The sequence below is a fragment of the Sander lucioperca genome, chromosome 6 (genome assembly GCF_008315115.2).
Source record: "Sander lucioperca isolate FBNREF2018 chromosome 6, SLUC_FBN_1.2, whole genome shotgun sequence".
NCBI lineage: Eukaryota > Metazoa > Chordata > Actinopteri > Perciformes > Percidae > Sander > Sander lucioperca.
The window spans coordinates 11,016,206-11,039,227 of NC_050178.1; the positions used below are offsets into that span (position 1 = coordinate 11,016,206).

Sequence of the window (23,022 nt, forward strand, 5' to 3'; positions counted from 1 at the left end):
ATTTTGGCCTCCAACATGCCAAATCTTCTTCTCCCCCCTAATATGTTGTCAAGGATGTAGGTTTGCTTTCAGAACGCCATTTCCTCAGTTTTATACATTTATATCAACAAGAAATTGTATATTGGTATGCTAAATTGCTGCAGCATTAATGCACCAACCCATAAAAACATGCTTAGTTTTCTCAATAATTTATTATTTCCAACTTGACCACATATACAAAAATTTAAATATGATGAAATACAAAAATTGAATTAAAAAAAATATTTACATTAGTTCATATTTGAAACCAAAAACATGCAAAAGTCCTTTTTTCTTTGCCTTTCTTGTATGATGCTGTCATATTTACAGACTTAAAACATCTTGCATTTGACTGCGAACTGAGCCATATGCTGCAGTGTTAGTTGTGAATTTGATTACATGCCATGCACTATTCTCTCAGAAGTTATAATTTAGTGGCAGTCAGTTGTGTAATGTTTAAACATTTTGCACATTATGTTTCAAGTTATCTGTAGGATTGCACAGGATTTGTGGGTACAAAAACACGCTGGGGGCAGAATTCTATCACTTTATGGAAATGGCCATTCCCTCAATCCATTCATCTAGGGATTTAAGTAGCACACTTTCCCGCACATTCTGTCATTACAGTCCTTCTGGGAAACAGTCATTCCATCAACATTCTGGATTGGCAACGTATCTGCCTACAAGGGCCCTTCTGCATTTCACCTTAGTTATTATCAGGGAAAATGCTATTAAACAAGGAACTGAAATACATGTCAGACATCTTCTCACATGCATGAGAGGATGGCTGAATAACTAATTATTATCACCAGAAAGCATTCATTTTACCCCTCGATTAAATGAGGTATCTCAGATCCAGTAGCCAGAGAGTTCACAGACTCTCTCTCGACGTAATATTAGGTTGTCATTTTGTCTTTAACACCATGACTTCTACTTTAATTCAGACATTGAAAGCAAGGTAGTTTCCCTTAATTATCCTAAAAATGAAAACTTATGTCAAACAGTGTATGTTTTGCGTCTGTATACTTCTTGTTTCTATGCCGTGTGACTGTAGGAGATTAGATGTATAAAATACTGTCCTAAGACCTAAGTGTTGGATTTAATTTAGCAGCTCTACACTGAAATTAAAGAGTGCATAGTATGTTTTGACACATTGGTGCACTGAACCACTCAATTTAAAATGATTTGCTTAACTACAGCGTACATTGTATATCCCTCAGGCTAGCTGGTATTATTGTAAACACATTTTCTGATAAGTGCCTTTCTCTGACTCCGACATGGAATTGATTTTTATAAATGGTTGTAAGTTAACCACAAGCTCAATGAACTGGTTGAATACTTGAACTTCTGTATATTACTTACATTTCTGCATTGGGTGTGACAAACTTAGAATTGTAAAAGTAATTTATTTCAATATAGTGTAGTTATATTGGTTCAGTATTTAAAGGAAATATGATATATTTACAGTCCTAATTGTAAGTTATAGCCTCTCAATTGTAACTATTTGCTAATCTTTTCTGTTTAATATCTTTGAAAATTAAATACCTTTGGCTTTTAACTGTTGTTGAGACAAAAGAAGACATTTTAAGATGTCAGCTTGGACTCTTTTTCACTACTGCCTGACATTAGGCCAAATCGAATGAAGGAGACAATAATGAGCAGTATAATCGATAATGAAAATAATCAATAGTTGCAGCCCTACCTATAACATGCTATTATGTCTCAGTGAGATGAGGAATAATAATGGTTTTAGATTTCTAGCCTGCTTCATTAACCTCTTAACATGCAAGGGCATTGCTTGTGGGTCAGTCATTATAAACTCATGCTGTGCAGCCAAACATTGTTCAAACCCACCAAACTTTAGTGGAGATCCCAAATTTCCCCAATACAAGTGAATCAGGTTGGATATTGGAGAAATTAAGTTGAGTCTTGGTGCAACAACAAAAGAACTGGAACAAGCTGATATAGGACCGACATGATGCTGTCAGACAATGTGACACGAGGTGATTTTAACAACTATAAAGCTAGTTATGGATAAACAAAAGGGGATATTTTCAGCTAGAAGAGAGATAGTAAGTGTCATATCATGTGAAATAATATTAGTCTGAGAGTAGGGCTGGTCAATATATCGATATTATATCGATATTATATATGTTTTATTTGCCTTTACCCACTTAGTCATTATATCGACATTACTGATGATTCTTTATCTAAAATCTCATTGTGTAAATATTTTGTGAAAGCATCAGTTGTCAACCCTATAATATCGACATCCATGTATTTGGTTGAAAATATTGCAATATTTAATTTTCTCCATATTGCCCAGCTCTGTCTGAGAGTTACAGCAAAACATTGACTTAAGGTATTACTTAACCATTTTGATGTACTACGTTTCAGCAGGTGTTTGGTGTTTTAAGCCCCCAACGTCGCCTTCCAGGCAGCGCTGCCTGGTAGGCATTAGGAAGGAAGGATTAGGCAATGGTTAGGTGCCTTGAAGTCAACGGTTGCAGCGCTGCCTTGAAGTCGACGTTGGGGGCTTAAAACACCATTGAGCGTTTCAACAGACTCCACATTTTCTCTGTCCGTGTAATAACTGTTTATGTAACTGAGGGAAAGCTCAGCCCGGGGCATGACTGCTGGCACACAACCAACTGTGTGCCATATTTAGAGAAAAGGTAAACCGCGCTAACACCTAACATAAACAGCAGCAGTGCTTTAGTTTTGCCCTCCAACCACAGCAGCCACCTCAAGCTCGTCCACTCTGTCATGTATTAGCTGTAACCACACTCCTCTGTCTTAGTAGTCCCATTTACACACTGCTGCTGCAAGGCAATATGTGCTCAGGGGGATGTTTGTTGTGTGAAAGATTCTGTGAGAATGTGTAAGCACATTTGCATGTTGATTATGTCTATCTAACTAGCCGTAATCAGGGAGGAGGTTTTTCTCACAAGGACCAGCAGTGAGACTTACTTGTGTCGCTGTGGCTGCTATGCAACACAAAATGGGCCAATAGCATGCAAGATACAGTATCTATTTAGTATAAGCTGAGCTAATGCAGTGCCTGTTGAAAACGTGCCTTTTTTGGAGCGGGGAAATTCCTTGGCTTTTGGTATTGCTGCTTGCAGCTTTCGGGAGACCCGCTCATCCACATAATTTCCCAATCGACATTCCGCTTTCTTGGGTCCTTGGCAATGCACCTGCCATGACATAGTTGTGTCCCCTCACAATGCTAACAGCTAGCTATTTGGGACCACGCTATTTCCGGGAACAAAAGCGTTCATTTTGAAAGTCACATGGCTGATGCTTTAAATGTTTGAGTTTTCTGTAATGTAACATCTCTAGTTTATTTTTCATCATCTGTTCTTGAATGTACTGTAGTGAGCGATGGAGAGCGAGCTGTACCCAGCATGTCGTTTGGCGGTGTAACCGGTAATTAGGGTCCCTTCACAATACACTACCCAGTGTGTACATAACGCACTAATGATATATGTGTCCCGCAGATCTCAAGAGCTTGCACTTGACACTTCCTTGGGTCCTCAGTAATACACTGCCAAGTGTGAAGTCAATTGGATGAATGGTTGTCAAGAAAATTGAAGACAAACAGACAGAGACTCCTTCCATTTTAGTTAGCTATTGTGGAATAAGAAAATAAGTTAAGCAAGACTAAGAGCCTAAAGCCATGCTAGAGGCTTCATTAGGCTGTACTTTGGCACAGCGATTCTTTGAGCTAAATGCTAATGTCAACATGCTAACAGGCTGACAATGCTAAAATGTGGATGTTAAGCATGTTCATCATCTTACCTAAGCATGATAACCAAAGTATTGCACAGCATTTTTTTCACCTGATGATGGCACTAGATGAACACGTTAAGGATCACAAAATTATTGCAATTCATCCTGAAGGGAACATGAATGTGTTTAGCTAAATATCATTGCAATCCATCCAATAGTTGTTAAGACATTTTACTAAGAACCACACATGTGAACCATGTGGTGTAAAAGGCAGAGGATCACCAAAGTGAGTAGGGTTTATCCTCTTGGCACCATAAACGTTTGTATACAATTTCATTTGAATTCATTCAGTAGTTGTTGAGATATTTCAGTCTGGTCCAAAGTGGTGGACCGGTCGACATTGCCTTCCCAATAGAGCCACTAGCATGACTAAAAATGAACAAGAGAAAGTCAGTAGTTCCTTTATTTGCTCATCCAAACAAGATGAGCCGCTAACGCTGTGGTTAAATGATGTCTCCTATTTCTTCAGAAGCCACTCAGTGAAGCAATTTGTGGTGTTCATATTCCATTTAGCTGCTCTGATATTCATGGTGCCATCAGCCAACCCTGTCTCCTAATATGTTATTTATACCATTGATATTTACAACTAATGGTCTAATACTTGTTGAAGGAAACATAACATAACGTTCCACATAGAAGTAGGCAGGGGGTCTGGGTGGATGAAGACTATACGAAGCTGGAGACTTGCCACTAGACTGGGGTATGCTCTGTGTGTGGTCAGGCTACAAAAACACAAAGTTAGGGAAGAGCATGGTTTTGGTAAAAGACTATCAGTGTGTCCAAAATCCATACGACAAACTAATTATAAGCAGGTTTTGGTATATTGTTTATTAGTAGTATATTCTGTCAAACCAGACAGAATGGATACTAAATACCCTTGATTTTTGACTGTGCTGTTAATGGATACTATTTCCCACAATGCAGTGTACAAAGGGAAATGGAGGAGCAGCTCACAGCTGAAATAAATTAAATAGGTGTGGTGAAACAGCCCCAGAAAGATCTTGGAAAAATAACTATCAAAAAAGTATTACATCTTAAGAAAGACATTTTGACTTCGATTTGTGAAACTTAAGCAGTGACAAAGTAGTAGAAGTTGCAGTTTGATGAACGTCTGGCGTTGCAGATATTACAAGATAGTTTCACTTCTTGTTCGTACAAAGCACTTAAGCATTTTTTGTTTACTAACTGCTATTAAACAATAGTACGTAGTTGTGAGGGACACAACACTTGATCTTTTCCTAACCTTACTTAAGTGCTTTGAGTTGCGTAAACATAACCATGAAAACATTAGTTATGCTTACATTGCTATCAGATGATAATTGAAGGTGAAATTAATTATGAGGGAACATTTTGAAGATGCATTCAGTATGACTATTTTGTGACTCTGCAGATATGTTCAATAAAACATTCTCTCAATATGTTGATAAAGACAAATCAGCCAATCATTAAATGTACACTCTGACTCTTTCATGCACGATAGAGAAGATGTGGGCCTGCGGTGGACAAACCAATGAAAGTAGCATGGTATCCAAGCTGCATCCAAACACTAAATGTTTATGTGTGCCTCCAGCATGTAAAAATCAGCCTTAACCTATCACAAAATAGATTTACCCTGATCAGGCCATTTTGTGATGAGCCACCTGGTCTCAGTGTCACAACCATCAGGTGGAATAATTATCCTGTTAACCAGCTCCAGCATGCCACCTGGACACTGCCAGACACAAGATGGAAGTTGTAGTTTAAGATGCTAGAGTAGATTTAAATCTTGTTTGGAATAAAACAGTCACACACTAACTGCTAGACATTTCATTTTCAACAGGCAGGGCGAGACACACTCAAAATCCAATTATTGTCAGGAGTTCAACTGTCAGAGCAAATGTATTAGTTTTCTCCCTTTCTTGTTATCAATAACTGCAAATAACTATAAATAATATTGTTTACAGAAGTAGGACTATTTAATAAAAGTAATCAACTGAACTGTGTTTGAACAACAATTAAAAAAACCAAAGATATTCAATTTACAATGATACAAAAGAGAAAATTAGCAAATAATTACAATTGAGAGGCTATAAGGCTGAGATTTAAACAGCCTGCAGCGAAAAGTTGAGACGGATCAACTTTTGGAAAAACGCAACCGGATGTCACGCTGCGGTAGCCAATCATGTAACTGTCGTTTTGAGGTGGTGTGTGATTACCCTACAGTAAACCCCACGGTCTATCGCTGCCACAAGAAAGGTTAAAAAAAACTATGAGGCTAAAAAACAAATTTAGCGCAGTTCATTATCTGCATGAATAGATAAACAGGGTTGGTTTATTAACTGTGTTAGGCAGACTACAAACATTTCCTTTTTTCTCAAAACATGGCATTTCCTTATGTCGACGGTCCCGTTGATGAAGAAGCTGTATTACTTCACAGGGAGTTAATCATACGTCGGGAGATGATATTGAGGCCCCGATAGATGCATTTTTATTTCCAGATACTAGCCTACCTATTTGAGCGGTATCGTTTTTCTTCACAGTCCATCAGATATGTATGCTTACATAACCTGATCCGTCCTCATATCACTAACATCACCCATCGTGGACATGCTCTTACATCCCAGCAGATTATTTGTGTCACATTACATTTTTTTTGCAAATGGCAGTTTTCTTTACAACAACATTGGTGATGCGGAGCATATTAGTAAAGCCACTATATAGCAAAGCGCCGTCAGAAGAATGTGACTCGCTCTGAAACATTTTTTAAACATTTTTGTAGTGTTCCCTGGACACAAACCAGTAAGAGACATGAAAAAAGGTATCCACAGGATTGCAGGTGAATGATGTAAAACCATTTGAAATAAAAGATTATGAATTACAATTCTGTTAATGATGGTGCTGCAGCCTCAGAATGGGATTAGTAGGCCTAGGACTTTTTCGCCCACATGATTGCATCTAAATGAAATAGATTATAGGTTCAATACCATTTCACCAATATTATACTTATAATTACATATGATATTAATACACTATACTTACGCATTTACTCTAGCAGCAATTTTCTCCCACGCAAATTCTGTCTTTTGCAGCAGCCGCTGTGTTGCATTTTAAATAAACTATATGTTCAAACTTGCTGTATGTGCACATGAGTATTTCCGCCGACCAGTTTGTTTGTGGTGGTTGTTAGGGTTAGGTATCGTTTGGATTTTTACGATTCCGATGCCGAACCGGTACTTTTAAAACGGTTCCGATTCCTAAACCGATTCTTGAAAAACTGAAAAATGACATCAAAGAAAGGCTCTTTTATAGAGTTTTTTTCTTAATTGAAAATTATTTCAATTTAACAATATATTAACGTTTTAAAGTACTTAAATATATAATAAGTAAACCTAAGTCACCTAACACACAACTACAATAATTTAACAATAAATAACAGTTACACTATTAACAAGTAACAACAAAATAAATGTTGAGTTGGTATGCAGCTTCAAACTTTAGCAGTTCTTTTGCATAAAAATGACCATATTTGCCTTCTCTGGCAAGATACGACACCTCTCCTGACTTATGGCATGTCCTGCACAGGAGAAAACTCTCTGAGATGGTGTTGAAGAGGCCTGTACACACAGGTATGAGTTTGGAAGGGCAGACAATTTGGGGGGGCTGTCCGCTTCCCCCACCACCAGTCTGCAGGGTCTTGTCCTAAACGATAGACTAGCAGAGCAAGTGTAATATGTTTACTAGCGATCACGTGCAGTGAATGGTTAATATGCTTTTACGTCCGTTTTGGTGAGCCCAGAGGGAAAATATGGCATTTTAAAAGTAGCCTACATTTACGATAGCTAGCTAATGGTAGACTACAGAGAAAGTGTGATATTTTTACGTCCGTTTCGGAGCGTGTACAAAAAGCTGTCTATCAGCAGTGATTGTAGAGTGCATGTCGGAGAATAGCGCAGACACGCGCTTCACACCGCGAGCGGGCACGCGCGCCACTTGGCGGAAAAGGGAGAAAGAAAAAAAGAGTCTGCCGCTGTCCGGAGTGACAGAGGGAAAATATTTTAGTCAACACATTAAGTGGAACCGAAATGAGGAACCAAAATTTGCGTTCTAATCAGGTCCGAATACTACCGTTTGCGTAGGAACCGGTTCCATAGTGGAACCGGGTTTCGGTACCCAACCCTAGTGGTTGTTCATCTGATCGGGTGTTGGAGGCGGTATGTGTTGGTGTTATATGAAAGAAAAGAATACAGGTGAAAATTAGTTTTCTACAGTAACTCTGTGGAAGTTAATTTAACTGGTTAGTCTCCAATGAACAGACAAAAAGATCAAGAGAACCACTTGACTTTACGCTGGATGTTGCAGTGTGTATCTGTTTTTTAACGTAATGTTCTGCAGAAGCTTGATGCCTGTAGGCAACCACAACAGCCAAGTGTTGAAGCCAGTGTGAAGTTGCTTAACATGCAGTTCATCACATGACCTAAAAACGTTAGGGTTAGGGTAAGTTAAAATTACCTTTATAGTGTTTTTTACATTCAGTGTTTCTTACAAAACTGCATTGAGTTTATTCTTGATGCCTAAAGACTATGTTGAATGCATTTCCTTCCTCATAAAACATTTCCAGTGCCGATTTTTGGAAGAATCTAAAACCAATGTTGTTTACATCAATGTTTGCTAGTCAGCAGTTCTTTTTTGCTTTCGTTGGCACAATGCTACATTTATTAGAAAGTTAATGCCACTTTTATACAGTATCACATTACCTGCTTGCATTCTTAAAACAAAAACTGCAAAGAGTACATTTAACATCAGAAAACAGTTTTAATTATGCCTCCACGCATGCAACAGCCGTGGCCAGAGGAATTATGCTTTTTCAGGTTGTCTATTTGTCTGTCTGTCCGTGTGTCCCGTTTTTGTAAACATGGTTGGCATAACTCAATAAGTCACATGCTAATTATGATAACATTTCACACAAATGTCTAATAGGATGAATGATGACATTTTATATACAAAAAGTCAAACCTCTGTGACATCATAATGTTCAAACATTGATGTAGCCTGCAACTTGACTGGTTGGCGGAGGCATACAACTGCGAGGCAATAATTCTAGTTTGTATTGACTTAAATAGGAAATACCACAATCTCTCTTAATAAATACAAAGTCGACACATTTGACATAATATTTACATTAGGGGATTAAAATGTGCCTTGGCAGTTGTTTAGAAACTTGATTTTTCACAGGCTATTGAGGCCAGTCTCTGTGCGTAATTCAGAGTTTGTTTGCCTCTACGACGTGTAAACAGCCAATCACAAGCATGCTTATTGGCTCATTTTTCGATACTCAATACTTCAGAGGCAATTCGGTCGGTTCCTAAAAAGTATTGGTACCCAGCCCTGTCACAGTCAGCTCTCATGGCTACCACTTGTTTGCCTCACCTCAGGTCCCCCCCCCACCCCCATGCTCCAACTCGTAGGTTTTAAGTTGGATCATTTGGTTCTGATTCACCTGACCAGATGAGAAGAAGCGTAAATCTAAACTCCAGGCTTCAAATTGTTCCTTTAGTAATCCATTGGTGATGTTTCAGACCTTGTGTCTATGTTTGTCTACAGTCTAACATCCCGACTGTGTCAACTGTCTGATAGAGCCTCTCATTAAGATCTCACCCAGCTCTGGCTGTCAGTACAAAGGCAGTCACAGCGAAAACATCTCCTTCATATGCGAGCCTCTGCCAGATAAGCGAGAGACGATCTCTTTTCATGAAACCAAGCATTTTACTAATTTGAGTGGATGCACTGGAACAGTGTTCAAAGCAGGGCTGTGATTTGCGGCCGCTTTCTCACGAGAGAGGAGGCCAGTTCTGTTGGCAGTAAGATGAGCTGCTGATTGCATAGCTTGTTCCGCTCTCCACAGGCCTCTCCGATGGAGAGTATTACTGGACAACAGCCCTCTGAAAGTACATAAAGATTACTGAGCTGAGCACATTAAGACAGACCACACAAACAGCATTACTCACCTCCCAGGTAGCAGGATGGCAGCAAGTGGGAGAGAGGGAGACAGAGAGAGTAAACAGACTTCATTTGTTCTAGCTGTCTCCAGATCTAAATTGGTATTATGAATTGCAGTGTGTTTGTACACGGATGCCAACTCTCACACTTTTGGCATGAGGCGCCCACTTTTAGACTCTGTCTCAAGCTCACACTGCTCAAATAAATATCTTGTGAGGAATCCACAAAACTCACTCCTTAAAAAAATATAGTTATACTGGTTAAATAGGCTTTTTCTGCACACAAGATAAAGTCTGAACATCAGGCTTTTATCCACATTTCAGCACCAATAGTGTTCCATAAACATTACAGATCTTAAAACCACAAAACACATTTAATTTATGTTTAGTTTGGCCTCATTCACTTTGCTCAATGTGTCTTAGTGTGATTAGTGATGAGTCTGTAACTTAAGTCAGATTAATGAGGCTCACTAGTAATCCCTCACGGAAAAAGTACTATGGTATTATCATGATAACGGATGGTTTTACCATGGTACTTCCCATGGTACATGCAATGTACCATGGTAATGGCCTTTATGCACCAGCACTGTGCCATGGTACAAAAAGTGTACTGTTGAGGGACGATGGTGTGGTGCTATAGTCTTTTTTGGGGGGAAAAATGACCTATGTGAATTCTTAGTTTCAGCTGTAGGCTTTTGTCTGATGTGTTAAGAGAGACAGATATCTTGCCTGACGGGCCTACCTCCACTAACATTATACTTCCTAGACCCCACCACCACAAAACAAAACAACTCTCACTCAGACTGGTTGTCGAAGGTTTTTAGCTAGATATCTGCACAAAACATACAGTAGGCTACACGTTTGTTGAGGCATCATGCAATAAATCAACATTTTAAAGAAAATGTACAAATGTAAATCCGAAGATTCCATCAAAAACCCATCACACCAGACAAAGGCACAGTGAAGTAGTTGGTGCTTAAGACTTTGAGACATAGTGACTACTCGCAGGGCTTGTTGGTTCACTACTGTAATGAAATAACGTTTTTTTTGGCAGCCTTCCAAAAGAAAGCATGATGAAATTGGAGGATAAACCAACAGAACTTGCAACCCCAATCATAAAGTTTTGTAATGTATAATACAAGGGTAACTTGGCCAGTGAGTCAAAAATTTATTTCGGATTAGTGTTGTAGTCGAATCACCAACTGTCAAGTCTTGAGTCCCCAATGTTTGAGTCCGACTCACCAAAGAAGAGTCTGAGTCGAGTCACTATTACCTGAGTTTGAGTCCGAGTCGAGCCACGAGTCCATAGAATAGCGACACGAGTCCGAGGCCATGACTCGACTACTCCATCACTGCCTATGTTGCGACCTAGAAGTATTATTTTATAATTTCATAATTTCCTAGAATAGGGAATATGTTTAGAATTCTGTAGGGAAATCACTGTTATTTCATTGTAATTTCGTTTTAAAAATATGCTGGATATTATTCTGATTTATGTTACTGAAAGGTGAAAGGTCGGTTACGATGATGTCATAAGCCAGCGCAGCAGCCTAGAAAAGAGCTGAGCCGAGTAAGGTGAACGTATGTCGCTGAGATTAGAAGATGTTGTGTTGCTTCGTGTAAAAAAGATAATTCCAACAGAACTGGCAAAATAAAATTGCAAAAGAGAAGACGGAGTCTGTTTTAAGTGTGCAACACCTATTACACATAAAAATAGTCAAAAACTTCATCCAACTATCGAGTCCGATTTCATAAATCCTCGAGTCCAAGTCATCAGTGTGCGAGTCCAATTCGAGTCACGAGTCCGGAAAATAATGACTTGAGTCAGATTCAAGTCCGAGTCCAGGACTTGAGTACTCCTTCGCTGTTTCAGATACTGTTTATACTCCAACAGAGGAGGTTAAAAACAGCTGCATCGAGTAGCACAGCTAATAAGCGTCATAAATCCACCATTTTGGACTCTGCTCCCAAAGGTCAGCAGTGTTAGGACAACTTCACATTCTTCAACAGCGCAAATGTACATGTTGTACAAATTTCACCAAAGTTGAACTTGATGCAAAACAGCACAGATTTACTTCACCGCAGTGAGCAAATCACTGCAAATGCTTGTGTTGTTATTGTACTTATTTACATTTCCTGGCAGTATGTATCCACATGTTCTGCACCATGGGGAAACCTTATATGTGGTCCGCAGCAGGCTTATCCTCAACACAGCAAAGGTGTCCAGTTTAAGCTCTGTAGATCCAAGCTTTGTGATTTTAGGAGTTACTATAATTGACCACCTCTGACTGCCAAGCAGAAGCCTGTTGGCTGATGTGCAGTGAGCCAGCCTGCACATCTGAGCGTCTGGTGATGCAAATATGGCGGACTGTTTATTATCTTTTGCCTTCTTTTTTTCAGAATGCGGGAGAGGGACCTACAGAGCATGTGCAGAAGGGCGCTGCTGCTGACTGTCTGTATGGTGTCTCTGTGGGGACAACTGACCAGTGCATCGTCACACAGAAGCCACATAGGTACAACACTGCATGTGTTCCTTTTTGTTATTTTCTTCAGGGTATCATGACCAAACCAACCAAAGTCTGCTGCTACTGGCTGATACTAACAGCTTAACTAGAGAAGCTGAGGATTAAAGAAAAGTACTGGTGTTTTATTCATTTATATTGTCCCTATTTAAGTCATTGCCCATGAAAAGTCTAAAAAAATAGTTCTTGATGTATTGTGGAAAGTAATGGGGGCTTTTGACTTCCAGGAGGACAGGAGCATCAAACTGGCTAAAAGGATAGGATAGTTAGGATAGTTATTTCATGCAGAAAGAAAAACAAACTAAGAAATTATATATACAGATCTGACATTATCATTTAAGTGTCTTGCAGAAAAGACTGTAATTACTTAAAAATCATTGAGAGAAGACAGAGCATTTCTCATTGATTGTCCCTGCGCACCTACATTTATGTAATTTTCCCAGGGATTTAAAACCTCATCCATGTATGTGGAGTCAGTAAACCGACTCTCTATGTTCCTATTTACTGCTTTTTGAGAAGGTTTTATTAAAACTAACTGGGAAAGTGCTCTTAAAAATAGATATTTTTTTTTACAGACATTTCTTTTGAAACCACAAATCATCACAATAAGACAGTAAGATGCATTATACTGTAACACATACGATACAACTAAAGTTCTCTCACTGAATAAACACACAATCAATTCTTTACAGCAGATCAAGTCACATGTGTTGGCCACAGTTCATCTCACTGAAACCAATATAATTAGCCGAGTCTTTTTGGTTTCTCTGCTCACCAGCAAAGCACAGATGTATTGTAAGGTTGCATTTTGGGCAGTCATGCAAGTCAGTGTGTGCATACATTTGTGTGGCAGGGGACAAGACCTTTCAAAGTGAATTCCCTTAAGGAGAGATGGCCTGATCCCTGGGTGTATCGGTAGAAACTGTGACTACACATTGAAATAATGAGCCTTATTCCACTGGAGGACAAACAGCACCCAATGGCTGAGGGAAACGGCTCCACATTAGCTGAAAACAACAACATGAGCAGCAAAAGACTTTGATAGGGCATCAAAATCCAGAGCCGTGACAGGGTAGATAGACTGCACATAATATGAAACAAAGTGCCTTGCTGAGTGTGTTTCAAATTAAGTTGAAGAAGGCGGAAGAAAAAGCTGGGACTGTAGAATTAACACTCTGTCAGCCTAATGTTTGACTTTCCCAGCTGCTGAATCATTTTACCATTTAGCTAGCCAGCTTCATTTCAGATTCACCTACTCACTACAGTTTGAGTATGAGTTAGGGTATATTAAGTAAGTAATATGTTATTGTTCATTTTTAATTGATTGGCCTGCAATCCACACTATGTACTATTACTATAAAGTATACATTATATACTAATCTTCACATCTTCACATGCTCAAGAAAATGTACTTTACTGCTTTGTACTAACATGAAAAAGAACAAGACATGTGCCCAGACATCAATTTAACAGCAACTTTAAAAAGCTGCTGCTGATGTAAAATTTGAAAAGTTATCAAGAAAATCAGGAAGCTACTACTCAGGATACTACTGAATGTTTTTTGTTTCTGATATGTCAAAACCCTGTCAAAATAAGTGTGCAATATGGATGTGGAATAGACCTCAACAGTCCCGCCCACAGCCGACTCCAGAAGTAAAAATCCCATTGATTTTCCCCATAAGGATTTAGAATATCAGTGATAATGTCTAAACCATCTGAGGTAGACTCACCCCGAGCTACGAGGTTGTGAAACGAAGGTTTCTGCTCCTGAAGTCTTGTGTAGAGCCTTCTCGGAAGTGTGGAGGCTGTTAAAGCAGCATGAATGGTTTTTGGTTTGAAGTGTCCAGGTGTCCACATACATTTGGTCACTGCAGCTCTACATCGTTAATGGGGAACCACATGTTTCTCATGTGATAATTAAATCAATACATTCAATAATTTCTGAATATAGTTGATGATTGTAGATTGACAGTAGATGGGTAAATCCCACGTTTGACTGCCAACATTTGTTGGATGAACAATTTAATCTCCAGGCTTACATCACGGTCTCTTTGGTTTTGTGTTTGTCCCGCTCTTGTGGTTTGCGCACTTATTCCTTGATTTATTAGAAGGGAGAGAGGGGGCCAACACATGTAGGCTGGCCCCGTTCTCCCCGGGCTGCACTGACACTTAGGTAATCACGCAGCCTGTCCCTGAGCTACGGAGGTTAAGTCAAGGTGGGCCCAGTAAACAAACCTCTTTAGCCCTTCTGTTTATTGAGGTCGGGGCTTCGCCAAAGCAATTGAACCTTTCACCATAGTCTGACTGGAGCATGCTGAGCTTACAGCGCACACACATAACCCCTGTAATAAGACCACTGCAACCCCCAGAGCACCATCTGCATTCATTAGCTAGTCATGAAAGAGTGGTAAGGGGGAGGAAGGGTGAGAGGAGAGTGGTCTGGATAGAGAGCGAGCGTGATAACAAGTACCCTTCGGCTGTGCAATTTGTTTTGGTCCTGTCGATAGGATTTAGACTGATGATGTTACCAGGTCGAATGGCGGCCTAATAACTCAGCTATTTAGATACTTGGATACTTTTTTTCTTAACATTATCTCACTCTGTCTCGTTTGAAAAACAGTAATCAAGCTCTCTGTGGGTTGTTGGTCAGTGTCTGTGAGGGCAAACGCTGAAATGTGGTAAAGAGGAAAACTGGCGTGAAAAACACTTTTCCCACTGAGGCTATGTGATGCGACGTGGCAGCAGCTCCCCCTTTTGAGATGAAATCGCTCTAAGCAGTGCCGTTTACAGGTCGTAAACTCTGGTACACTTTTAAATATAAGGCATTAAGCCACATGGCTCATAGATAGCACCACAAATTGGAATCAAAATGACTTTGGAGCTCAGGTTTACGTTGGGTTTAAATCAAGGTCCCGTTCTATATTCACATGCACACAAGGGGCCGTGCTGCCTTATTAATAAGATGAAACTGTGCACTGGCTCTCATTTGAATTCAGTGGAATATTTCCATATTTGCTTATGGTAGAGACTTCTAAAAAAACTGTGTGATGCACTCTAATGGCTCATTCTCAAGCTGATTTTCATGCTTCAGGGGATTTTTTTGTATTCTATGCAAATTGGCTTTAACTTTTTTCCCCTTTTCATTTTCAGTGTTTCATATTAGGAACAAACTGATTCTCCGAAGCCCAAATGAATGGCAGAATTGAACAATCATTTAAAAAAAATTTCACCCAGTCAGATTTGGAAAAGATATATTAATGTGTCCCATTAATAAAATGTGTACATTTTAATATGCTTACTAGATAAATTAAAATGGTTCCCTGTGTCATCCTGGAGGGGAAAAGGCTGTGAAGAGAGCTTTTCATGCTTGATAGGTCTTGATGAAAACCAGGCAGCAAAGTTTTTTTTCGAGTGTTTAAAGGCTTAGATTATTTTAGAAATTCAATATAATATAATATGTGACAGTTCAACTTCAAATAGCTCTGGGGTAGATTTAGTCATTGTGTTTTGAATAATGAAATGTATAATTTTTTTGTTCACAGTAAAGAAATATTAAAAGGGAAATTGCTAGATGATTGAAAAAAGCACTTTGTCTTTATACTGCATGGTGTCTTCATGTTATGCTTAACCAATGTTTGCTTTTTTATTTATTAACATTTTCTATGGAGCCTCAAAACTGACATAACTGTAGTAAAAGATAACCACGCAAGTCAAACTTCCTGACCTTTTACACAATTTTATCGGTTCCAGGGTTCTGTGTTTTTTAACAAAATATATTTTGAAGGTCAGCAGATATCAGTCAGAACACATAGTCACTGTGAGATGAAGAGAGGGACCAAAAAGAGGGCAATAGAGGAGGGAGGAGAATCATCAGATAAATTGAGCCTGACTAAATAGCAATCCACTGATTTTAGTGGCTGTTCCACAAGTCAGTTAGTGCCTCATTTGTCAGTTCACCAAAACAAATTAGGGCAAACATTTCGGACGCGGAAACATTTTGGGGGAAGATTTTGATTGAATCCAACTGGACCTACACTATGCATTTTCTACCTCATTATTTCTCATCAGGAGTTTCAGTACATGGTTCCTCCAGTTTACTGGCCTGTAATGAGCCCTGTAATGCAGTATATCTCTGTTGTTACATCCGCCTGCTGCACACTCCACACAGCAGGTCGGCGTGGAACCCTTGCCCAGGGGGAGCATGACATTATACCAAGCGGCAACAGAGCAGGTCACCCCCACCTCGGGGATGTGTGGGGATGTGGCTACGGAGCATTCGTCCTGACATTTGGAGAGCAGGTGGATGGCACAATGGTAGACGGAGATAGCGAGTAGAGGGAGATTGAGATGGAGATGTGGGGCTGTTTGAGATGCACTGTGGGGATGACAGGGGTCAGCTCGCCCCATCTCCCGGTGGCAGCTCCCGAGATTAGAAAACCATCAAACGTCCTCTGCTATACGCATCTGAATGGCAGCTGTATAGATGAGCCATGAGTGGCTGCGTGTGGCCTTGGTTGTATCCTGTGTGTGTGTGTGTGTGTGTGTGTGTGTGTGTGTGTGTGGCTCTAGCGGAACAGAGCAGGGGGATTTGTGCTGAAAGAATATCAATAGTTTTATTCACATGCTAAAAGGAAATCAAAGTTCACTCCAGAGCTTGTTCTTTTTATCATGTGAGTAGTGATATAAAACAGAGAAGTAATTTTATACATCTGCTACGATGAACACTTTTAAAGGGAAATTCTGGTTTTATTCAACCCGAGTCCTATTTCTGCTCAGAGTCAGCCCATAATGACTGTGAGGACTGTGTGCGCTGTAAGTGTAAACTGTATGTGTATAAAAAGTACAAATAAAAACCCCAAGTGTCTGTCAACTGTCCGCCCTGTTGACCATGTCTGTTTCGGAGTCTTTACCGTAATTGTGTATGTATACAGATTTTTTTCAATTTCAGATGCACTCACCTTCAGTTTCACCTCCAAATGAAGTAGTCGATATACTGTATGTATGTGATAATTCATCACACTAATTTATCCTATTTGATATCCTATATGTGTGTTTATTTTCCTCCCAAACCGAAATAGGCCTATAAATATACATTTTATCAAATTGTAGAAATACATCTGAGAATGACAGGTTCATCTGGATAAACTGTATGCTTGTTTATGTCTGTCTGATTGACCACAATGTTGGCCAAGACGCAACTTGTAATAAACCAAATTTGTACTTAAAATCTCTGCATTTGTACTCCATGTGCTTACATTAAGGTCAATTTCCATCTGATCAGAGTTTTCAAACATTGACCGGGGCAACAGCTTAGAGTAAAATCTTTCTCTGCGTTCCATTGTCGCAGATAGGACCCATACTGTGTCAGAATCAGATACGCCAGCAATCTTCTATTTCCATTCTGTCTCTAATTACAGCTTAAATGTAAACCCATTATCTCTCTCCCCAATATGAGTTACCTCTAGCTATTCTGAAACGCAAAGAAATGAGGATTTTTGGATTTTGATAGAAATCGAAGGAGAGCCTGGTGATAACGATTTGAGCTGATGAATGCAATTAGTGGAGAAGTGCTAACAGCATGGCGGTAATTGGGTCTTACAAACTAAAAGCCTGCCCTTACCCAGCAATTAGAGCAACCTCCTTTAAACTTAGTCAATTGTATTGCTGTTAATGGTCTGTGCTTGGTTGAAGCTTAGCACTAGGAGGTACAGTCCCCTTTCAAATTGGCCACATCTCCGTTCCTCGTCACAGGATTTCTGTGGTGTGTTGAAACTTTAATGTGTTGAAGATTTGTTGAAGCGATTAATTTGTTAATGATGGTGATTCACTGCTCTACAGACTGTGTTATATGAGAGGCTGTTTGATGCATGTTGCTACATTACATTAACTTTGGAATCAGTCATTTATTACAATTTATCATAAAGAGGAATGGTGCCATTGTTCAGCTTTCAAACATATTGTTCCTACGTTCTAGTATTGCTAATATCCAAGGAAGGAGGAGAAAGCTGTACACTTATAACCAGTGTTGGGGAGTAACTAGTTACATTTAACGGCGTTACGTAATTTAATTACAAAATAAAGGTAACTATAATCCGGGGTTACTGGGGAAAAAATGTGTATTACAGTTACCTGAAAATGTTTATGATTACATTGGGGGTTACATCTGAATATTTTCTTTAAAAAGCTAGGCTATATGTTGAATAATATAAATTGTGTTGCTTTGGATGTTTTTCATGTGCACAATGTCTTCTTTTGCCATTTCTAGCTGCAGCCGTTTAGTAAAGTTTAGTCTTGCATTGCCAGACCTTCCTGCACAGCGCTGCAGAGGAGGGTCTGGCTACTCCACACAACATTCCGGGATGGGAGAAAAACGTGCTCTGGTTTATTGGCATTTCTTTAAACCAATCACAATCGTCTTGGGCCCTAAGCACCGGACGGAGCCACGGTGCCTCTGCAAAATAGCCTTGAAAAGGAACTTGTTTTGGTGGAACATGTGTACGTTCAAAAGTTGTTTTAGTTGTGGTACAGAAAACTCAGATTCGACAGATAGTCTAGCTATCTGTCTGGATTTACCCTGCAGGGATCTGAGGAGCAGTTAACCATAGTCCTCACAAATCCACCGGAGTTTAAAATTCCATTACAAAGAAAGCGGAAGGTAATGGACATCCGGCGGAATTTCCGGCGGCACCGAGCAATCCCGGAATTGGAACGTCGTAGATTTAGAAAGTAAAGTTTGATTCTATTCTGATGTTTTTGATTGGTTCTCCTGTTTGAATTTGCAGCGCCACCCGTCTGACAGTTAAATTGCAGCATAATTTACTTGCATATCCAGTTTTTGGTAAAATTATTATAATCTTAATTAATGTGATGAAGGATTTGAAAAAGAGTTTGACAGTAGTTAGTGCTGAGTACTGCTGAGTAGGTTTAAACATTTGAAAACATTCATTAGAAATTTAGAAAAGTAATCAAAAAGTAATAATAAATTACATTACTTTGACAAGGTAATTGAAAAGGTTACATTACTATTACATTTTAAATAGGGTAATTACGTAATCGGTAAACTGACATTTTCAAAGTAACCTTCCCAACACTGCTTATAACTGATTGACACTTTTTAGCACATGCTGCCTGAAGAAAAACATATACTATTTATAATATAATAAAAAACTTATAAAAAACTTAACATGTACAGAGGAAAACTTTTTACTCAAACCAGAGAGAACTAGTAAAATATCAATAGACAGAAAGGTTGACAGTGCTAAAGTGATTGATTGGTGGTTTGGACTGCTCCCAGCACTGTGCATCCTGAGCATGTTTTAGCATGAATCCAAAAAATGATCTTAGTCCTCCCAATTTTTGTCAATAAAGTAGTAGCAGAATGTACACCAGCATGGAATTGCAGATTACATTTTTGCTTCCCTGATAGCTACCTTTATAGAATATGTCAAGCTTACACATGTTGAATGAGTCGCCATAAGGCATTAAGAATTGTACATGCTAAAGTTGAGTTGTGTTATGCTATATGCTCTACTAATGGTTTGTAGCTACATGAGGTGTTTTCTTTTTGTGGCAAACACAGTATATGCCTATAAAGTGTATCAAAGCAGTTTAAGTAGCTTCAAAGGAGCAGGCAGGGATGTCTGAGTCATGATGGAAACAGAAGCAGACAGGTGCAGCCATACTTAGAGCAGCCTAGGACGTGTTAGTGCAGAACCAGTCAGCTGGAGGACAGAAAGAAAGGCAGGCAAAGATCATAGTATTTCAAGTCATTTAACTTTTTATGGAAGTTTTTCATCTATACCATCAAGTTTGCTATAATAGAGCATCTTAACAAGTACATCAACATACAGCATTTTCATATAAAGCAGGTGATACGGAGGAAGCGAGTCTGAACTGATGGTCTGAGCAGATTGTCTGGTAGTTTGAGGAGTTTACTAATTCACTTTTAAACACAGCGATTGACTCAGAGATCTAAGGTGTCCCTATCTTATAACATATTTGATATTTACAACCTGATGTCTGGACGGTTCCTGCGGTGCGTGGGGATTACAGACTTCAAAGATCATCGACCACCTGCTTAGTTTATAGTGAGTTCAGGCAGAAGAATCATAAATAAGATTCAGAAAGATGCAAGAAATATGTCTTTCTGGTGCTCCTAGTTACAAGTTACAAAAGGTTGACTCATTATGAATCAGTCCCAACACAAATTTGAAACTATCCTAATCAGCTTAATTCAAACTGATTGGTAGTCAAGTTGTGCTAATTAATTAAGACAGCACACTTTAAAAAAAATAATATGGACACATCCTTTCAGAGAAGTTAAATACCTTTTTAGATCAATGATTTTCAAACTATAAGGCGAGTTGGGGGGGCACATGTGAGGCAGAGATACTGCGTGAATCGTCCCGTTTTTAAATTTTCTTCGGTATCAAAGTAATTCGGTGACAGTAGCCTGTACATCTAACTAGCTAATTCGGCATACTTTTAATAGTGCTAATTTTCCAAAATATAAGTTATTAGAGCCTAAAAAAACATGTTGTAACCTACAGCATTACTCACTGAATCAACATTGTGGCAACATTGTGCTTCCTGATTACATCCCCCAGCACATGGGATATTTATGGGACATATGAGAACTGTTGTTCAAAAACAAAAATTTTGACCGAGGGGGTCCCTGATTTAGATGAATAAATCCTAAGAATATATTCTAACAGCTTGCCTTGAGACATGTAACGAGTTTGTCATGATCAATTGATATTCATCTTAAGGATTTTCTTTTTCCCTATGAGGGCTGGTTGTTGTAGCTCTTTCCAACAGCTTGACATCTGTCTCTAAATTGGCATATAGTTTTATTTCAAGATGTCTGAGAACATGTCGGCAAAGTTTTAATGTCCTCTCTAAACGCTAATTCTTTGTACTTACTATTACAGATTTGCACCCCCTAATCCATTTGCCTTAACAACTGTCCCCTGAAACCTCTTTTCCATGCAGTTTGATTATGTAAATCCTAACAGACATTTATGAGTGCTCATCTGTAGTCAGGCGATGTTGAGAAGGGAGTCGTAGAGAAACTCGTCAGCTGTTTAGCCTTGGGTTTCCTTTTTTCTTTTAAAGTAATGCTACGCTATGGCCTGGTAGTTTTTCTTTAGAGGCTGGATACTGACTGAATAAAGTGAAATATAAGCTTCTAAAATGCAGTCTATCAATTGCTTGCCTCCATCTTCCGGCTGCGCTCCATGACTTTTTGCCTTCTGGCTCACATCTCCCTAGGAATGAAGTGCAGTGCCGAGTGTCCACATCGGACCATAAAAACAGCAACTGAGGCTGAGCATCAAGTTTATGTGAATGGACTGAAGCATAAAATGTAATGGGTGCAACCATTGGAGTTCTCCTGAAATGGCTTTTTTAAAAGGTTTGTCGACATATTTTTCAGGAAGATGGTCTATTAAAAAAAGGAACATTTATATTGAGCTGACAGTGGGTGGACAGGTCAGATGCTCCGTAATAGTGTCCTCAGACGGCCCGCAATTCAACGGGGGATCAGTGCCTGTGGCTGCCTCTCCACTAACGAGATAATATTGTTTTCCAGGGCAAGGTTTGATTTAGAGTAACTGGTTAAATATACCCCTCAGTTAGCAGCATTGTTAGTGTAATTACATGACAATTTGATTTAGAGAAGAATAATCTCTGATAATCAGCTATGAGTAATTTGAAGCGACTCATCGTTCTTATTTTCAGACTGTTCTTGTTGGTCTACTTTTAACGTAGTTTGTCTTCTCCTCCATCTAATGAAGACGGATCCGTCTACGACCCTCATCCCCTTTTAGTTGAACCAATCTTTCGGGTCTCATGACACTGTGCCTGTCACTCAGCTCTGAAAGGCATCAGTGGAATCTGCTCAAGATGAAAAACATGGGAATCCAGTTGGAGAGCAGAGACGGCAGCCATTTAGAGCAGACATGACATCTGCTTGACAGATAAGCAGCATGTGTGCATGTTAGATGAGAGACCAGAGACAGGAGTAGAGGATTTCCGGTTTCTCTATTGCCTGCCTCTGGTGGGACACATACGGTCATAGTGAAGTTGGGCATGGAGAGCTTTTGATTACGCTGTAGAAAATCCACTTGCAGGCATTCTATACAGTAATATGTTATATAGGTAACTGGTAACCATAGATCTAAATTATATAGCAAATTAAAACCAAGTACCCAATGGATTAAATGAAAAAAGGAAGAGAGGTCCCTCTGTTTAAAACCAAAAAGTTCTGGACTTCACATACAATTAGTTTGCATCAGAAAATAGGAAATGCAATGCTGCAAACATGTTTTCAATTAACAGGGAATGGTTATATCTTCATGTCAACTAAAGCATTTTACAGTTATGTTTTGGGAACTCAAAGCTCTAACTACTATAACTAACTGGTTAGGGAACGATTTTGATCTTGGTTAAATATTAAAGCTTGAATGAGATGGAACCCAATGACTTTTTCAATATTTAAAATCATGATCTTTCTGTAACTTTTAAGGTATCTTGTGGAGTTTTCTTTTGGTAAACACAGTTTAGTACACTTAAGGTGTAACAAACCATCATCATGAATGTGTTATGCTTTGCCTACAGTACATGCTTCTACCTCCATGTGTGCACAACAAGATATACAAACAAGATCAAGCGTTGGTCAACTTCCTGGTCTGGAAAGTGAAGCCAAATCAGAAGTG

General features: G+C 39.2%; 1 protein-coding gene across 1 annotated transcript in view; it reads left to right on the forward strand.

The window, feature by feature from the left end:
• si:dkey-238f9.1 (chemokine-like protein TAFA-2) overlaps positions 1–23,022 on the forward strand; it is a 101,202-nt gene that overhangs the window by 49,906 nt on the left and 28,274 nt on the right. Inside the window, exon 2 of the mRNA XM_031302092.2 lies at positions 12,186–12,298. Within this exon, the coding sequence (XP_031157952.1) occupies positions 12,187–12,298 (112 nt within the window). The 5' untranslated portion in view covers position 12,186. The remainder of the gene's footprint in view (positions 1–12,185; positions 12,299–23,022) is intronic.